The sequence below is a fragment of the Hippichthys cyanospilos genome, chromosome 11 (assembly GCF_059441005.1).
Source record: "Hippichthys cyanospilos isolate Australia breed blue-spotted pipefish chromosome 11, RoL_Hcya_1.0, whole genome shotgun sequence".
Classification (NCBI taxonomy): domain Eukaryota; kingdom Metazoa; phylum Chordata; class Actinopteri; order Syngnathiformes; family Syngnathidae; genus Hippichthys; species Hippichthys cyanospilos.
The window spans coordinates 17859234-17877362 of record NC_142379.1 but is presented as its reverse complement, the minus strand read 5'-3'; the positions used below and the strand labels follow the sequence as shown (position 1 = coordinate 17877362).

The following is an 18129-nucleotide window of genomic DNA, read 5'->3' as shown; positions in this document are numbered from 1 at the left end:
ATATATATATATATATATATATATATATATATATATACACACATATATATATATATACACACATATATATATATATACACACACACACACACACACACACCTTTGCGAACAGCAAAGTGGTTGCTAAATTCATGCAAATTGCCCCTGTGCCAAAAAATGAAGTATTCTTGCAGCCACAGGGGCTTTAAATACTTTCAATACGACCATTAAAATGTCTGATGTCATAAAATATGGAATTTAATTTCTAGATCTATCCTTAGTGCTCCCGGTTACAAAATTGCAGCTCATTATAAACTCATACAAATAAAGAATTGAACGAGTGACAAACATGCTCATTCATGCCCTTCAATCGACGGGACATCCACCGCCCACAACACCTGCATGATTGAAAAGGATCCAATGCGAGCGATCATAAGGCTTGTTCTGACAAAGCTATTTTTTTTTTAAACAATTCATATTATCGTCGTTTTCAGAGGTGTACAATTGTACTACAGTAAATCATTGTTAGAGCCGTTCCTTATAATTTGTTTTTTGATTTGTTAAGTGTTAAAGATGAAACGCTCACAGTACGCTGTAGTGTAGTTCTACTCATAGGAAAGTACAGCAAATGGCTTTGACAGTGACTTTGCAACCTTGTTAAAGTACTCGCGCCCCTTGAGGTCTTTCACAAATTGTGAGATCACAACCCCAAATTTACATGTCTGTTGTGATAATTTGCATTGATTGACCAATGCAAAGAGTCAAGCACAATTGTGGAAAATGATTTGGATGATATAAACTTAGAATTTTCACCTTATTTTCTTATTTCTCATTTTAATTCAATATTTTTTACTTTATTTTCTTAATTCTGACATTTAAATCAGACTTGTGACCGTACATTTAATTATATTTAATTCATTTATTATATTTATTCATTCTACCTTCTCAGACTTTGGAGTCAGAATGAAGTAAAAGTAAAAATTCCATCAACCTTTTTTCTTCACTGAGGCTAATTTATATATATTTACATGTTTAAAATATTCAACATCTTTTGCGCTCTCGTTTGCCTGCGTCCCCAATGGATAATTTTTGCGCATACTTTCAAAGCAACATATATCCCTCGGATGCATGTTTTTTTGACATCAAAAAATTAATTCTTGTCTATCTACTCTTTTATACAATCAAACTTGACGATTTAAGAACATTTTTGACAACTTTGTTCACCATTTTTGCTTCTATGTTGTGGGAAAAAAAATCACATCTTTGTTTACATAAATCCTGGCCTGTAACAATCAAGTCGTAATCAAGTAGATACCAAAAATAGATCTTTGTCACAATCATGCTTCCAGGAGTAACTTCCAAATACAATCGAAGCAATGACATCCCATGTTTTATTTTGAAGTATTGTCTGACTTTCTTTACTACCAGCCGCATCACCAAACAGATGTCACTTGGGCACATGCCACATCACAGTACTAATCTGCAGTGCCCGGGTAAAAATTTCATCAATAAAAACTAATTCCCTTTAGAGCGCACATGCCTCATACTATTAGTATAGATATTCATTGCTACTGTATTCAATCTTCATAAACAATGCCCACATGGCTAATTAATATGGTAGTTTATTCCCATGTAGCTAACATTCCTTATGTGGGTGCACAAAGGATTGACAGGAGAGGAACTCATCGGTAAATTCAACGAAATGAACGTGTTATAAATATTATTTTGAACTGACTTGTGCAACTGAGATGGATATCAGAACGTTATTTGTCACTTAGTTATTTAGCTAGCTAGCTAGGCAACATACAGTAAGTCTGTCTTAAGTTCATGACAAGTTAGTTAACGTTGGGGGAATTTGCAGTGAGTTTCAACAGCATGAAAACATGACAATTCTGAGAATAACATTAAGTTTGTGTTAGTTGAGACATATAGTGTCTAGGTCAGGGGTGTCAAACGGTTCTGGCCCGCATATTGGTTTAATCTGGACCACCAGATGATTTTGTGAAATATAAAAAAAAAACAGCTGAATTTTTCTTTTTTAATAAATTAAAAACTTAAAAGGTTTTATGATTAACAGTAATGTTAATATTTGACAGTTAATAGAGGTTGTACTTGTTTTATTTTGGGCAGTATTAAAAAAGGATATTAGATTTGAAGTTGTTCTTTTAAAGTTATATAAATGTATACAGTACCATGATTTTATTGGTCTGGCCCACTTGGGAATAGGTTTTCCTCCATATATTTTTTTCACAGCCCCCCCCCTTCTAAAATGCTCTTTAGGCCCCAAAACAAAGTGTTTTTTTTTTTTTTTTTTTTTTTTTTTTTACTGTCAGTGACAAACTAAACAAACGAAAACGCAAAGTAAAAAGCAGACTTTTCTACCAAAATTAATTATTATATCAGTGGTTGCCATATGACAAAGATGATGATGGAAGTTACATGTTCAAGTTCAATCTATTATAACAAATTTTATTGTGACATTTGTTAATATCTGTTGTTGTTTTTTGCATACGTCTTGCAAATGCAGTTTGAACCTTGGACTTACTTTGTCCCCTTTATTGCGCAATTTTTGGGACTCCAAATATTTCTGTCGGAACCCATAGTTTTTTAGTATTGCGAGTTCCGGGGACCCAACAATTTTCAGAGGTAAAATGAGCACTGGACATTACATATTTGGAGCATCACAATATTACAACATGAAAGTGGGATGTGTTAGTCAATGAGTTTTTACCTGGCATAAGCACCTTTTACAGCAATTTCACTGATCAGATTTTGGTGGACAAAAGCCATTTTACTGACACTCATCCTAAAGTAATATCCAGTCATACCTAAAATTCAGTTTTTGAATTAAAGAAGACAAATGATGTACATTGTACAGTATTAGTGCAGAGAGCAAGGCTTTCAGTAAACCTTGCAGATTACGCCCTTCTTAAGAACTTTAACAGAAAAGAGCCCCCGGCAGGAGGCCTTCCTCACTAACACAAGTTTATTCAGCATGTAATAAATCCTCTGTCACTGCCTCGCCTTCTCACCGAGGACATGGTATGTTCAAGGTAGAAAGTTGTAAATGTTGCAGTGGAAAAACGGTGGGACATCCCAATTTTAATAATGTGATATCCTTGCTGACATTAAAATGATTGGTGACTTCTGAATTATAAATCATTCAGTCGTTTTGATGTCACATAAGTCATATGAGGGATTTTCTCAACAGTCCAGCCAAAGTGCAATTGTTAATGCAGGAGTATGGTAATATTTCTCTCTCCAGCAAACCCGGGATTGTGTGTTAACCAGTCGAAAGTGTAGTTTCCCTTTTGGGTCAAAGTCAGCTGGTGTAGGTGCCAGCTCCTTTTGGCACTTAACAAGATGAGTAGCGAGGACAATGGGCGGATAGGTGATTATCCTCACCACCCAGGAAAACACAAGAATCTCATTCTGCATATTTGGCACTGTGTCACATTCTTACCTTTCATTATGAAGCAGTTAACTTCTTTTCATGTGTATGACAGTTGTGTGGAACGTTCAAAACACAATTTTGTCTATTCACCTATAGTGAGCCCCCGTCTCCACTTAAACTTGACAACACCATCACCTGTCATAGAAGGCTGAGTAGGTTGTAGTTTCAGAATGGAGTGGTTAACTTACTTCGCTCTTGTATTCAAAACGGCTATTTAAATCACTGCCTTCTGGTCATTTGACCCTAGAACAGTTTTAAAATGGCTTGTGTTTATGTTAAAAGTTGCATTTTATAAATATGCGGTCTCAAGCAAAAAGAAGCATCTCGTTAGGCATGCAGCAAAGGAACTGGCTATTGAGTGAAGAGTTCCTGAATTACTGAGCTGGTTTCTCCTTATGTGTTTTGTTACACCGTCTGGGAATTCACTTTAATAGCACGTCACAGTGCCAGGTGCCCTTTGCCACTGGCCGTGTATGACCGGGTGTATCTTGTGTTGCATTCACACGAGGAGGAGAAAAGGCTGCCAGTGTGTGAACTAATACATCGATAAAAACCTGTTACAGCAGGTTGTCTTCTTAGTCTCTCATCTCTCATCTCATTCCTGTCTTTAGTTGGACGAGTGCCACATACATGCACACTCACGCGCACGCGGAATGACGACGATATTACGTGCAGTCAAATCCAAAACTGGCCCATCAACAGCTTGAATGCACATTTTGACAATTTGCACACCAAAGAGCACATCTGTAAGAATTGGACCCTGGATGTGTTGGGGCCTTGGAGAGATTTTGAAGGCTTGAGGCCCAAAGAGGACAGCATCACATTTAAAAGTGAGGGTGAGTCTCCAGTTTTAATTGTCTTTCTTTAATCAGTTGAGCTCAGTCACAGGATGTCGAGGAAGGTTGTCATCCGCTGTTGCAGTTCATTCGTTGAAACTTCAACAATTTCAAAACAAAAAAGTTATATATATGTCATATATATATATATATATATATATATATATATATATATATATATATATATATATATATATATATATATATATATATATATATATATATATATATATATATGTGTGTGTGTGTGTGTGTATACAACATGTAGACCTCTTGGTGTTGGAGACCTCTTGGTTTCTGCCACCAAAAAACGCTGGTAACAAATGTTTAATTTATTGTATTACTCAGAAGACGGGCCTGGAATTATACCTAAGGCCAAAAGAAGCCACATTTTTGACATAACTTACACTCACTTATTGAGTGTATTATTTAAACAGGTGCCTCTAAGGCAAGGGTGTCCAAACCCGGTTCTCGAGGGCTACAGTCATGCATGTTTTAAGTTTTGCATGCTTGGAGAAAATGAAATGATCAATATAGTTACTGTATCAGGTCTCTGCATTCTGCAATAGTTGTTAATGAACTGACCATTTGAATTGATATCTTAAAGAGAGTCTTCGCTGTAGTGAAAGTTGCAAAGGGATGAACTTTCACTTTCAACTGTGAATCCATCCATCCAGAGAGACACTTTTTTTAGCACTTCGTCTCATTATAGTCGCAAATGAGCTGGGGCCTCTGGGTGGGGTACACCTTGGACTGGTTACCGGGCGATTCGATCAAAGACAAACATGCATTCATACTGACATTGGCACCTACAAGTTAGAGCTGAGATTCAAACCATGAACCTGAGATGTGTAATGCAAATGTGCAATGAATCCATTCTTACTATTCTGACAAAATGTTTTCCCACCTGCACACTAGCAAATTTCATTCTGTTAAAATGTTTTATTGGCTTGGTCTGAACAAGATCAACAAAACTCAATAGTTTGTACACAATGAATGGCATGATGAAATCAACATCTTAGCTCTTCATTTTTTTTATGTAACCGACCCGTATATACAATTTTTGAGGAAAGTGTTCTGTTTATAATGATGATCTCACTTGGCCACCACAGATATCCGATTGTTCAAAATTTGTTCCCCTTACTTGCTAAACGAACTAATACATTATTACGCAAATTTGCAAACAATATAACAATGCAAACAACAATGCAAACAAAGTTGGAATATTGTTTTAAAAAAATTAAAATATATATACTGTATTTTTCGAACTATAAGTGTAACCTTTTATCTCATGATTTGAGCCCTGCGGCCTATAGTCCAGTGCGGCTTATTTGCATTTTTTTTTTTTTTTTGCAAGCTACCACTAGACCACTGGTAAAGCAAATGTGTGTCTGTTTAAGGTGTCAATTTATAGAACAATTATAAAATAGAACTGAAAAGATGCAAATCAATGGCTTTGCTGAAAAGAGTTTTAAAAATATAGTATTGAAAATATAACATTATTTATAAATTGAATAAGATCTTGTGTAAATATTTGTGATGTGCGATTCGATATATATATATATATATATATATATATATATATATATATATATATATATATATATATATATATATATATATATATATATATATATATATATATATATATATAAATAGACACAGTGCAGGTTACTTGTAATATAATGCATCATTTAGTACTTATTACTGTCATTAAATATGAACTACATGAAATGTGTTATATGTTCACTGAAAAAATCAATCAATCAATCAATCAAAACAAAGAGAGACAAAAGAAGATGCCATCAAAATATTGATTTTGAGTTTTAACTTATATTTAACCCTGCAGTATTCTATCGATGTTGTGTTAAAAATATCTATCCATCCGTTTTCTATAAATGCAATGGTGCTAAACATGCATGTTCAGATGGTGTGTGTGTATATATATATATATATATATATATATATATATATATATATATATATATATATATATATATATATATATATATATATATATATATATATATATATATATATATATATATATAAATAAACAATTCATGCTTTCAGTTTTCTTTCCAGGCCTATCAGGCATCAAATGAACTTTGATGCCTAAGTGCATGCGTTATGGCTGGTGACAGCGCGTCAGTCAGGCAGAAGGGTGTTTGTTCCTTGGCAGCACAAAATGTAAACTCTCCATTTCTACCGTGACCCTTTAGCCTCCTTACATGTGAACAAAAAGCACTTGGGTTGCTTTTCCTCCCTGTTTTCACTTGCCCGCTTCAGCGATTTTTGGTGTCGCATGACCAAAAAGTCACGGTTTTTTGGCATTTGAATGGATTTCCTTTATGTAAAATAGATGAGGTTACCTTGACTGGCCACGTGTTTCCAGTCTCTGCCAGGATCAGATAACACACGAGTTAGCAATTTTTACCCCTTATTAACCTGCACTTGTCAAACTAGATTAACTGTCTTGTGAAAAGTATCGGACAAAATATTGCATCTGAGGTGTACAGGCAATTGCAAAGAGATAGGGAAAATGCTTTAATTTGAGCATTCACAGAAAAAAAACATCATCAGCAACAAAGTAAATTAAACTTGAAATCACATTAAATGTCCCTGTTTTTATTGTTTTCAGAATCACATATTGGTACAGAATGTCTGTCTCTCCAATGTTTTCACCCAGCAAGGACGGGTCAAAAGCCTCAACTCCTCAAGCCAAACCTTACACCTCACACAAGCACTTTGGGACCTCCTGCCAGCAGTCGGCATCACAGGTAATGAGGACAATGAAGATGACACAGTTATTGTTTAGTTTTCTACATTAAGGCCTACATTTAACTGTCAACATTAAATGTTACTTTGAATATTTCAGTTGCTGACTTAAGTTATTAACCTATCACAGTTCGTAGTCGTCAGTAGCTTTGCAATCACTATTTCGAAACTTTGGAATCACCTTAAACTTTCTTGTAGAAAATGAAACAAAATAAATGTAATAAATATCATTGTTACCTACTGGTCACAATGTTCATCTATATTGTTTTTGCATATTTCATATTACTGTGGGTATGATACAGCAGTGATGGTGAAATGAAGCTTCATGAAGCAATAATGCTTTCCAGTTAACTGGGTGACACATGGTTCAAAGCTTCATGGACCAGTGAGGCCTCAAAAGTCATCATTTCCGGGTCTTGTTCATTTGAAGCGCGTCTTGATTCATACTTCATGAACACGTCTCTCCCATTACTCGACACAAGCTTCGGAGCCTCAGCAAATTAGGAAGGAAGCAGAGAACTGCCAATATGGAGTACACCTATTTTACTGAGCCATGGTAACTGAACGTAGCACAATGTCCGTCCATCCATCCATCCATATGGGAAGAGACCAGAGACCCGAAAAGGACCGGGAGGACATGCTAACTCCACACAGGGAGGCCAGAGCGAGTTGGAATTGAACCCACAACCTCTGAACTGTGAGGCTGATGTGCTAAACCTTCTTCCACCGTGCCACCTGTCGCAAAGTCATTTGAGCAAATCAGGTAAAGTTATGAACTATTTGGTTAAAACCTAGGCTGAATGCTAAAATGACATTCTTTCATAATGCCACAGGGTGTTGTCTTTCCTATGTGCAGAAATGTGCAACTGTGCGCATGTGATTGTCAATACCCTGTGGCATAACAGGAAAAATCCTGTTATTGGCACCAGGCCGATGGTTTACCAAATATCTTCCAATGACTTTACCAAAAATGAACAGCTTCACCAACACTTTGGTATGACTTTATTAATACATTAGTACGGCTTTGAGCATGTTTGAACGGATTTACAAACTCATTTGAATGACTTTGAAGTACAGTGTATTCAAGTCAAAAAATATTTACTAAACATTAGTAGTTCCCTGCTTAACTACAGTAGTTTATAATTTATACATTTTGATCATGTAGATATATTTGCACAAAAAAATAGTATACTGTACATCCACATTTACTTTGAGTCTGAAAGGGGTTATTGACTTTGTCATAGAGAATGTATGATATATTCAAACTCGTGCACGTGCAATTAACAGAATCGTCATCACCAAAGTTTGATTTTATGTATTGGGATCAATTTCCTTCATTTCTTGACATTCATCTCAGAGCGGACAAACTCATCAAACGTCCAAGTCAGTTTGTTCTGATGTTATCCAATACGTTCCCTTGGGGAGCACCGCTTCAACGTGGCAATGTCATTTCCCCGAATGGATCCACATTCTGTTTATGATGATGCATCACTGTACTCCACAGACAGCTGATTGCGATGATGTCCGCTTGATCCCGCAAGCCAGACCCCCTCTCACCTCAAGGCACGCACCTGTGAGCAGAGAGCACGACACGGACGGAACGGGACGAGAGGGCCTCGTCGACGCATCTCGTTTCCATCCGTACTTACGACAGTCGCAAACACAATGGGAACAATCCACCTTCGATGATCAGGTGACAAGAATAATAGTGCTGCGTAGATATTTATGGTTTATATCAGTGTTTCACAAACCTCACAAAAAGCATTCATACGTAAATAATGTCATCCTAAATTTACTCTCAAATGCTGTCTGCATTTTGCACATGGAGCAAGAAGATTGGTGTGTATATTTTGTTGCAACATTGTGCTTTCATGATCTCTCCAGTGTTCTTACCCTGACCTACCAGCTGCACCAGCTGAGACTCCTTGTTCCTATTCCCAGTGCTATCTATCCTATACTTCCGCCAACCCTCTGCAAGAGGTACAGTAAGTGCAATGATTGATAGCTGATAAGTGTTGCAAGATAATCTGACTAAAGAGAGATGATATGAGACATTCATATCATCCCCGTATGTTCTGTACAGGTCGCGACAAGGCCCTACGATACAGAGGAGCATTCCAACAAGCCAAATTATTCTCTTCATTCCCTCTCGTCTCCTAATGATCAGAGGAACAACTCACAGCTCTTATTTCCCAAGCCTGTTTACTCATACAGGTGACAATTAAATTCATTGCTTCATAGTCATTGTCATGTGACAGTAATTAGTAAATTACTGCTACACACCAAGGTGAAAATCACATGCAATCAACTGCTGCATAACAGTAATACGCGGATGTCTATTAGAGACAACAATGCCAATATAACACAGTACACACAGCAATGTTATAAATACGCCCATTTTGTCTTGAACTTGCAATAGCTCAGATTTAGAAGTATGTTTTCTCTGTGTGGCTGCAGCATTCTCATCTTCATGGCTCTGAAAAACAGTGAAACTGGAAGCCTGCCTGTCAGTGAGATCTACAGCTTCATGACTGATAACTTTCCCTATTTTAAGGTACAACACTACAGGTCAACAAAGTCAATAAAAGAGAAAGTGAAACAAACAAAAACAAACAAATAAACAAATAAATAAACAAAAACACAATTCACTGTATACTTAGTTTTAGAGGGAGATTCCCACTTAAGTCATAGAGAGCTGCCATAGTTGCGCCTAGAATGTCAAAGGGGAATTTCCAGTCAGACGTCAGCTTTTGTTTTCAGAAATCAAAATTGTACAAGCCTAATGACAATAGTGCTTATTAGTACGCATGGGACGAGATATAAATCCCACGAGACGAGATATCTCATGAGATTGAGTCCATGAGAACAAGATATGATGAGATTTTGGCAAAATTTAAAAAACAAAAAATATAAAAATTACGAATTTAAAGTTTTCCATTTCTAGTTGATATATTTTTATTGAGCAGGATGCAATAAACTACGGTTTTTCCATATACTGCTGCAATAACAAATTATTCAGCTGAGAACTCTCAGAATAAGTGAAAATCAACAAAATAAATCATTTTCTTTTCACACACTGCTTCAAGAAAAGTTTCAGTTATTATTGTTGCTTGCTTTTTCGACAGTGCTTTCAAAGAGTCTCTGGTGGTAGTACTGCAAATGCCTTTTTTCCTGGTAGCGTTTCCAAACTGTCTTACCAGTCTAACTGTTACTATCCTTTTCCACAATTGGAAAAACAAAACATTGCCACACAGATGATTTACTGTAAAAGTAATCGGATCATCAGGTATTCCTCTGTTTTTTTGTTGTTTTTCCCATCGTGTATTTTCCTGTACTACTTTCTACTTTTTTCTTCTTGTGTTTTTCTACTTTCTACTTTTCATTTAACGGCGAATTGCAAGCAATGGTTAGGTGCATACCGCCACCTACTGTACTACTATACCAACTGAGTGTAGCACTCAAGCCGATCCATCCCTACAAAAAAGTGAAAAGGGAATCAATCTCGTGGCATGTGGGAACGAGAGATCTCGTGATGTACGATCTCGTGAGATTTCATCGCAAGAGATCTCGTCCCATACCTACTTATTAGCTTTGATTCACTATTAGAGATCTTGCTATAACATGTTTATCATATGCTGTAGCTGCATCATAAATTATGTACCCTATTTTTTAATATAAGAAGAGCAAAAAAAAAAAGAGTTGTTTTGGATTATTAGATTATTGGATTATTAGATTATAAATACACTGAAAAAGAGTTTGTTAGACTTAAAAAAGTATTTACATTAACATCAAGTTTCACCAACATGACTGCCTTTTTTCATAAATAAATAAACATATATATATATATATATATATATATACAGTGGGCCCCCGGGTTACGAACTTAATCCGTTCAGCGGCTACGCTCGTATCTCGAATTGCTCGTATAGCGGGCAATCCAAACCCATGTTAATTCGTGAATGCGTGCAACGCGCAGAAGCCTTAGGTGAAATCATCACGCTGTATACATATGTTAATATTGAGTGACATAATCTGCTGTACAGTTGCATTAAATAACAAATACAAAGGAAAAATGACTTTTACCTTTGGTAAGACGTGACTTGGGCTGAGATAAGCAGAAATGAGCAGAGATGAATGTTCAAAGTCAATACGGTAAATCAGATATGCTATTGGTCTTACAGTGTCACAGTAACTTTTTCAGTCAGGGTTTTCTCTACTTCCTTCCATCCCAACCAGCTGTGCCATCAAGCTAGATAAAGGCGTTCGGCCAATAGCATATCGGCACTTCTGTGATTGACGTGTGACGCCGGCCAATAGCATCTCCGTGAGTGAGACCGGGTGACCTTAATCGACCAATAGCATATTGGCGTCTCCTTGACTGACTGATAATTATTCGCACTTTTTTTTTTTAAACGGTTGGAATGTATTGACATCTTATTGATTAAAACACATTTAAACCTGTGACGATTTTTTGTCCTGCAATCGGCACACTTAATTTCATGTCAGCTGTTTTTCCCGACGTGAATTGAGCTGGGTGGAGGCGGAGGGGAGGTTGTGTGTGTTGTATTGACTAGGCACCACACTTATAACTTGTTCGAGCGTCAGATCACTGTTGATTTCATCTCACAGAATTGCAACAATGGCGCTGTCCCAAAGCATGCCGGGAGATCGCCGACTAACATGACATGCAGTTTTATCAAGCAACCATTATATAGCGCTGCAATTTCACCCGTAACAGGATGCAGTGATTAACGTTTTGAGTTAATACGGCAACGCAGCTAGGCTATTGGTCTTACAGTGTTACAGTAACTCTTTCAGTCAGGGTGCAAATCACGGAGATACTAAAACATCATCCTCTTATTTCTTCCTTTACCGTAGTAATTTTAGAAGCTATGTCTAACAGATAAAGTTTGCAAAGTCTTCAAAACATTCCGTTTTTCACTCATTTTCTCTACTTTCTTCCATCCTGTCCCATCAAGCTAGATAAAGGCGTTCGGCCAATAGCATATCGGCATTTCTGTGATTGACGTGTGACGCCGGCCAATAGCATCTCCGTGAGTGAGACCGGGTGACCTTAATCGACCAATAGCATATTGGCGTCTCCTTGACTGACTGATAATTATTCGCACTTTTTTTTAAACGGTTGGAATGTATTGACAATTAATTAAAAAAAAACACACATTTAAACCAATGACAATTCTTTGTCCTGCAATCGGCACATTTAATTTCATGTCAGCTGTTTTTCCCTTTAGCTGTACAAACACTACACTTAAATGGTAATTATATTTAGACACCGTGAGTGAGACAGTCAGTGTGAGGTTGTAAGACCAATAGCGTTCACGTTACCGCCACAAGTGTCTGTTAATGATTGAAGATGACGCTACTGCTGAATATGTGGACGCAGTTAGGCGAGAACATTTCTACATACTCAATGGCTGGTTTGTCGGAATGCTCGTAAGGCGAGAGGTTTGCTCGTAAGCGGAGGACAAAAATCTCCCTGATCCACGCTCGTAAGGCGAATTGTTCGCAAATCAGGGTGCTCGTAAGCCGGGGGCTGACTGTATATATATATATATATATATATATATATATATATATATATATATATATAGTGTTTGTTTTATAACTTTTGTCATTTATTATCCTGTAGGTCCTTTCATTTATTGGTTTCATATTTAATTAATCAATTCATTCATTTATTAATGAATGGATGCATTTTTTTTTATTTAATATTAATTTGCTTAACATGTTTTTAATTTTGTATATATGCTTTAAAGATGTAAAAGAACAAATTGCACACCTAATGATTTTATCCCTGACGAGCATCAACATTTTCTCACTGTTTTTAATAGTTTCAATACTCTCAAACTTTAAACCTTTGTAGAATGTAGACAAATATTTGCTCTAATATCAAATGTGTGAAACAGTCAGCGAGGCTGCAACACGGGAACCTCGTTATAGAGAGGGAACACTCAATTACACAAATCAAAAGCATGCTCATGTCGGTGAGACATGATTTACTGTAAATGCAAGCAGCTCATGTTTTCATTGTAAAACCAACAAACCCTTTTTTTTTCAGTGTTTTCAACGCAACGTGATAATTGTAGTCGCATAATTCCAAGTACTGCAGTTAGGAGAAGGCAACGCAGTAGCCGAGTATGGCGGCGGCATGACTCCGTGGTGGAGCGGTTGTCTCTTAACTAAGAGGCTTGATGGTAGAGTGGTCGTCTCCCAGCTGAGAGGCTGTGGGTTCGATCCCACGACCATCAAGACCATGTCGAAGTGTCCTTGAGCAAGACACTGAACCCCCAATTGCTCCTGATGCTGTGTCATCAGTGGGTAAATGACTAGTTAGTGTAAAGCGCCAAGGTAGAAAAGCGCTATGTAAATGAAAGTCCATTTAATCTCTGACCACTGTGTCCATATCCAAGTGTACTTGAGCAAGATTTTGAACCCCCTGCTACTACAGATGCTGCGTCATCCTTAGTTAGCTTTGAGTACCTAATATAAAAAAACCACAAGACCATTTACCTCGTAGTTCCTGTGACTGCAAAACAGGGATGTTTATTTTTTTCCCCACTGTTCAAATATTAATTAGCTGTTTTTTCAGGATCCGGTTTTGCCAGTTGCTATTAGTTATCTTCAGCTTTTGTGTAGCATAATGACTCTAATTACTTCATCCATAATGATGAATGATTCATTGCAGAGATTCAGGTCTGAATGACTCAGTTTAAAGGAATGAGGAAAACATTAAAGATTCAGTCATCTCTTGTCATACGTTAATAAGGGGGGATGTTGAAGTGTTGTGTAAGTGGATTGTTGTGAGATTTGTTCGACATTCCTAAAATGTAATCGGATTTTACAACGCTTACTAAAAATTTCTGGTGACATATTCAGGTGACTGGTCTTATTTATAAACACTGCTGCAGGTTTGGATGTTATTGTTAAACGCACCTGTAATTGTTCTGTTCAGTTGTTTGTTGGGATTTTTGGTTATGAGTTAGCATTGGGGTTTCTGTTGATCTCGTTTTGGGTTCTTGTTCTATTTTCCGATTTTTTTTTTTAATCTTGTGTCAGCCCTCATTATTGTGATCTGTTCCAACTGTCATTGGTGTGTATCAACTGTTTCACATTTCCTAATTAGTGTTTAGTGTACTGTATTTAATTCCCAGTTTGTTTCCAGTTGTCTTAAACTTACGGTTGTTGTCCTTGTGTCGCTCTAATCGTTCCTATAATTTTGCCAGTTCCTCGCTGTCCTTGTGAGTTTTTACCTTTGTTTTCCTGAGCCTTTTATTACTTTGTGCCTTGAAATACTTAGTTATGACAGGGAAATATAGTGGTTATTTGCATTTTGAAATTTCACTTTAAGTCACCTGCAACTCCATGTACTGTATGTATTGTTGCGTGAACAACACACACACACACTCACACGTGCACTCACACGCATACACACACACGCACGCGCACACGCACACCCACACACACACAAACATATTTTAAAGGTGCAAATTGGCATTTCCTTAACAGTCAAAAGTGCACTCACAAAACAATCATTAGCATAAGTGAAGAGTCCAATTTATTCATAGGTTTGAATGTGAATGGTTGTTATTCTTCACATTGTCATGTGATGATGACGATTTGGACCCAGGAGCAGACAGGACATGGAAGTGGAAAAGTAGAAGGCTTTTATATCGAAAAATCCAATGTAGCCACAGCAAAATTTGGATATACCTCCATCCATCCATTTTCTATAGCCGCTTATCCTGACTAGGGTCGCTGACTTGCTGGTGCTAATCCCAGCCGTCTTTGGGCAGTAGGTGGGTGACACCCTGGACAACAAGCGACAAACAACTATTCACACTGGTAATTACACCTAAGGGCAATTTGGAGTTTCCGACACACCTACCATGCATGTCTTTGGAATGTGAGAGGAGACCAAAGTGCCCGGATAAAACCCACACGAGCACAGGGAAACTCCACACAGGAAGCCTGGGGCAAGGTAGAATTAAACCTATGACCTCTGCACTGTGAGACGGACATGCTAACTAGTCCTCCACTGTGCAGCCACGGATCTACATTATATGACAAAATAATAACTGCATAAAAATGTGACGTGGAGACAAGTGATAAGGCATGCATCTGCCCTGTGACCAGTTGAGTCTTGGCCAAAGTTCGGCCGGGGTGGGCTCCAGCTCATTTGCAATCTTGTTGAGGATAACCAGATGTTTTTGTCAGTCTGAAGCTTATTAAGTGTCTTTCCTTGACCTGCTTCATCATAGACAGCCCCTGATGGATGGAAGAACTCTGTTCGACACAATCTCTCCCTGAACAAAAGCTTTGAGAAGTTAGAGGGCAAAAATGGGAACTCTTCTCGGAAAGGATGTCTGTGGGCTCTCAATCCTGCCAAGGTGGATAAAATGCAGGAGGAGTTACACAAGTGGCGCCGCAAAGACCCCGTCAGCATTCGCAGAAGCATGGCGAGACCAGGTGGGACTCCAAAACATCTTAAAAGTTAATGAATTGAAACCACCGTCATGTTTGTTTTCTGCAGAAGACCTAGACCATCTACTTGGACAGATGCCCAAGAAGCTCCGATCGACGCCGCCTTACACCAGACCTGCTAGTCTTTATGGCACCATGCTAACATCCTCCAACCCAGGACATGGTCAACCATCCAGCCGAGCTCATTGTGGTCCGCAGTATTCATGCGCTCCTCCATGTTCAGAGCAATCTTTCCTGCCCGTCAACGACACCCATTTTAATGACTCATTAGCACTTCACTCTCCATGTGATGAGCAACACCCTGCCGATGTCCACCATGGGAGCATGAACTACATCGCGACAGGGATGCCCCCTGCCTACAGCACCACCCACCAAGATGACTTCAGTGCTGGTCTAAGCAGCCTGCAGGACATGCAATCGGAGGAGGATACCTATGATGTGGATATACTCAACCCCAGCCTGACTGATCTGCAGTTGAAAGGTAGGCAGTAGAAGTGTGATGTACAGGTCAGTTATGGGTGGTTAAGCTATTACCTATGGGCTACATATGACCTGCTCCTTTCATTAATCCAGTGTTTCTCAATTACTATATATTTTGCAAAGCCCCACCTAGGAAAGAGACCCCCCCCCCCCCCCATTTGCCATGCCAACCATTATTATTAAGATTATTATCTCAAATAATTGTGTAAGTATACTTATCCATGTTAAAATCGACACAAAGAAAATGCATATAAAAAACAATCTTCAACAACCGTTGACTACTTTTTCTTTTACAGCATCTATACAGGTTTAAAGGTTTGTCTATGCAAGGACTGTCAAAAAAGATACCAATCCTTATTTTATCATAATTACACTTCGCATGGCAAAAACAAATCCTTTTGTTTGGCAGAAACACTGCTGAAGCCTGTCTCAGCTGTCTTTTGGCGAGTAGGAGGGGTACATGATCACCGGCACACAAAGACAACTAACCATTCGCACTCACAATCACACCTAAGGACATTTTTTTAAAGAGTGTCCAATTTATCGACCATGCATGTTTTTGGAATGTGGGAGGAAACCACAGCACCCGGACAAAACCAATACAGAGAACTGCTCCCTATTGGAAAACCAGAGCCACTTCTTTACATTCTAACTGAATACAGTCATTCAGCGTGGGGGCATTTATTGTGTTTATTTGCCAAGAAATACAACAGCTTCCTCATAGATCTAAATTCAGATATATATAGGTAACAAAAATTGTCTAGGTTCTCAAATTTCTCACTTGATGAATAGGCAGGCACAACTACAGTATTTTTATACACAAAATTAAAGGTTAACAGGGTTTATTTTCCTTCCACTATTCCATTCCTGTCATTGAAAACGTGTACATTTTAATTTAGCCTTTTTTTTTTTCGATTCAACACACTTATCAATTTGTTTTGAAGGTAACCTGTGGGAGGAGTTTCAAGAAGGCAGTCTGATGCCTTCACCCATGACTGTGCCCATCACCTCTGGCTTGGAGGCATCCTGTATTGATCCCAGCTGTGTAGATGCCATTCCGCTTGCCAATGAGATTTCACCGGTAGCACCAATGGGTCGCTGTCAAATGGAGTTTGATGAATCATCAAGTGAACAGAGCTTGAAACAACATGCCTATTCAAGCGGTTGGCATCCTGATGTTTATCCAGCAGACAGTTTTTCGCTATATTTGACCTGCTGCACTTCATCTTTGGTGTAAGGAGCTTATGTCATTATCAACACCTTCATATTCTGTAAATCCTTGAAATGACTGTGATTTGAAAGAGCGTTATGGTAGCAAGCGGCTTCTCCACTGGATGTGTGACCATGAAGCCCTCAAATTTTTGTTTTTCCAAATGTGTTCACCTCTCTTCCCCAGACCAAAGGAAAGCTCCCATGGCTTGTGTGACCATACATTTCCATATAATATCAAAAACAACACATGTTCTTTGAGAGAAAAATGACAGTCCAAGCAGTGAGAACAAGATAATGTTTTCTGTGCAAACTTGAACCACAGATTATAGAAATTAATGCTAAGATGCCCTTGAATCAGTGTTTGCATTTTATGTGACTAATTGAATTGATGTCTGTTGATTTTTTTCATTTAGTTATAGTGGATTTTTAATAAGATTAATGTTAACCCAAGAATCAAAGTTTGCTTTTTACATGACTAATAAAATTGATGACAACTCTGTAAAAAAATTTTCATGTAGTCATAGTGCATGTTTGAAAAGCTGAAAAATGTTGACCCGTGAATTAAACTGCAGGATAAGTGTAGTATCAAATTACGATTTATCTTTGCAAAATGCTGTGCCCACTCCAGTTAAATGACATTTTATGTGTACTCAGACCAGCTATTGTACCCAACATATTTTCCTTCTTAGTCTGCCAAAACGAGAACATGCTTCCTAGAAAAGCAGCAATTGTATTTAGTTATTATTAACATTTTTCAATATATAGCTTTGTTTTAAAAAAGGCGCATTTTTGACAAACAGCATTGCTTTCATTGCAGGAGGTACAAGGAAGATTACAGTAAGGTAGTTAATAGTTTGCACAGTAGATGACAGTAGAGATACTTCGGGA

At 37.8% G+C, this 18129-nt stretch overlaps 1 protein-coding gene across 1 annotated transcript; it reads left to right on the top strand.

The window, feature by feature from the left end:
- The first annotated feature begins 4252 nt into the window (after positions 1 to 4252).
- On the top strand, positions 4253 to 17701 carry foxn1 (forkhead box N1). Its single transcript, XM_088427711.1, has 9 exons — positions 4253 to 4269; positions 6911 to 7049; positions 8552 to 8740; positions 8932 to 9027; positions 9131 to 9261; positions 9505 to 9601; positions 15327 to 15534; positions 15599 to 16030; positions 16974 to 17701. Exons 2-9 carry the CDS (start codon positions 6930 to 6932, stop codon positions 17264 to 17266), a joined length of 1566 nt encoding a protein of 521 aa, XP_088283837.1. The 5' UTR covers positions 4253 to 4269; positions 6911 to 6929; the 3' UTR covers positions 17267 to 17701.
- The last annotated feature ends 428 nt before the right edge of the window (positions 17702 to 18129 follow it).

What these genes read in the sequence shown, in the direction of transcription:
- foxn1 (XM_088427711.1), top strand. Translation starts at nt 6,930, where the DNA reads ATGTCTGTCTCTCCAATGTTTTCACCCAGCAAGGACGGGTCAAAAGCC. An exon ending in CCGCCAACCCTCTGCAAGAG is followed by an intron (nt 9,028 to 9,130) that starts GTACAGTAAGTG and finishes TGTTCTGTACAG; the next exon opens with GTCGCGACAAGGCCCTACGA. An exon ending in CAGAAGCATGGCGAGACCAG is followed by an intron (nt 15,535 to 15,598) that starts GTGGGACTCCAA and finishes TGTTTTCTGCAG; the next exon opens with AAGACCTAGACCATCTACTT.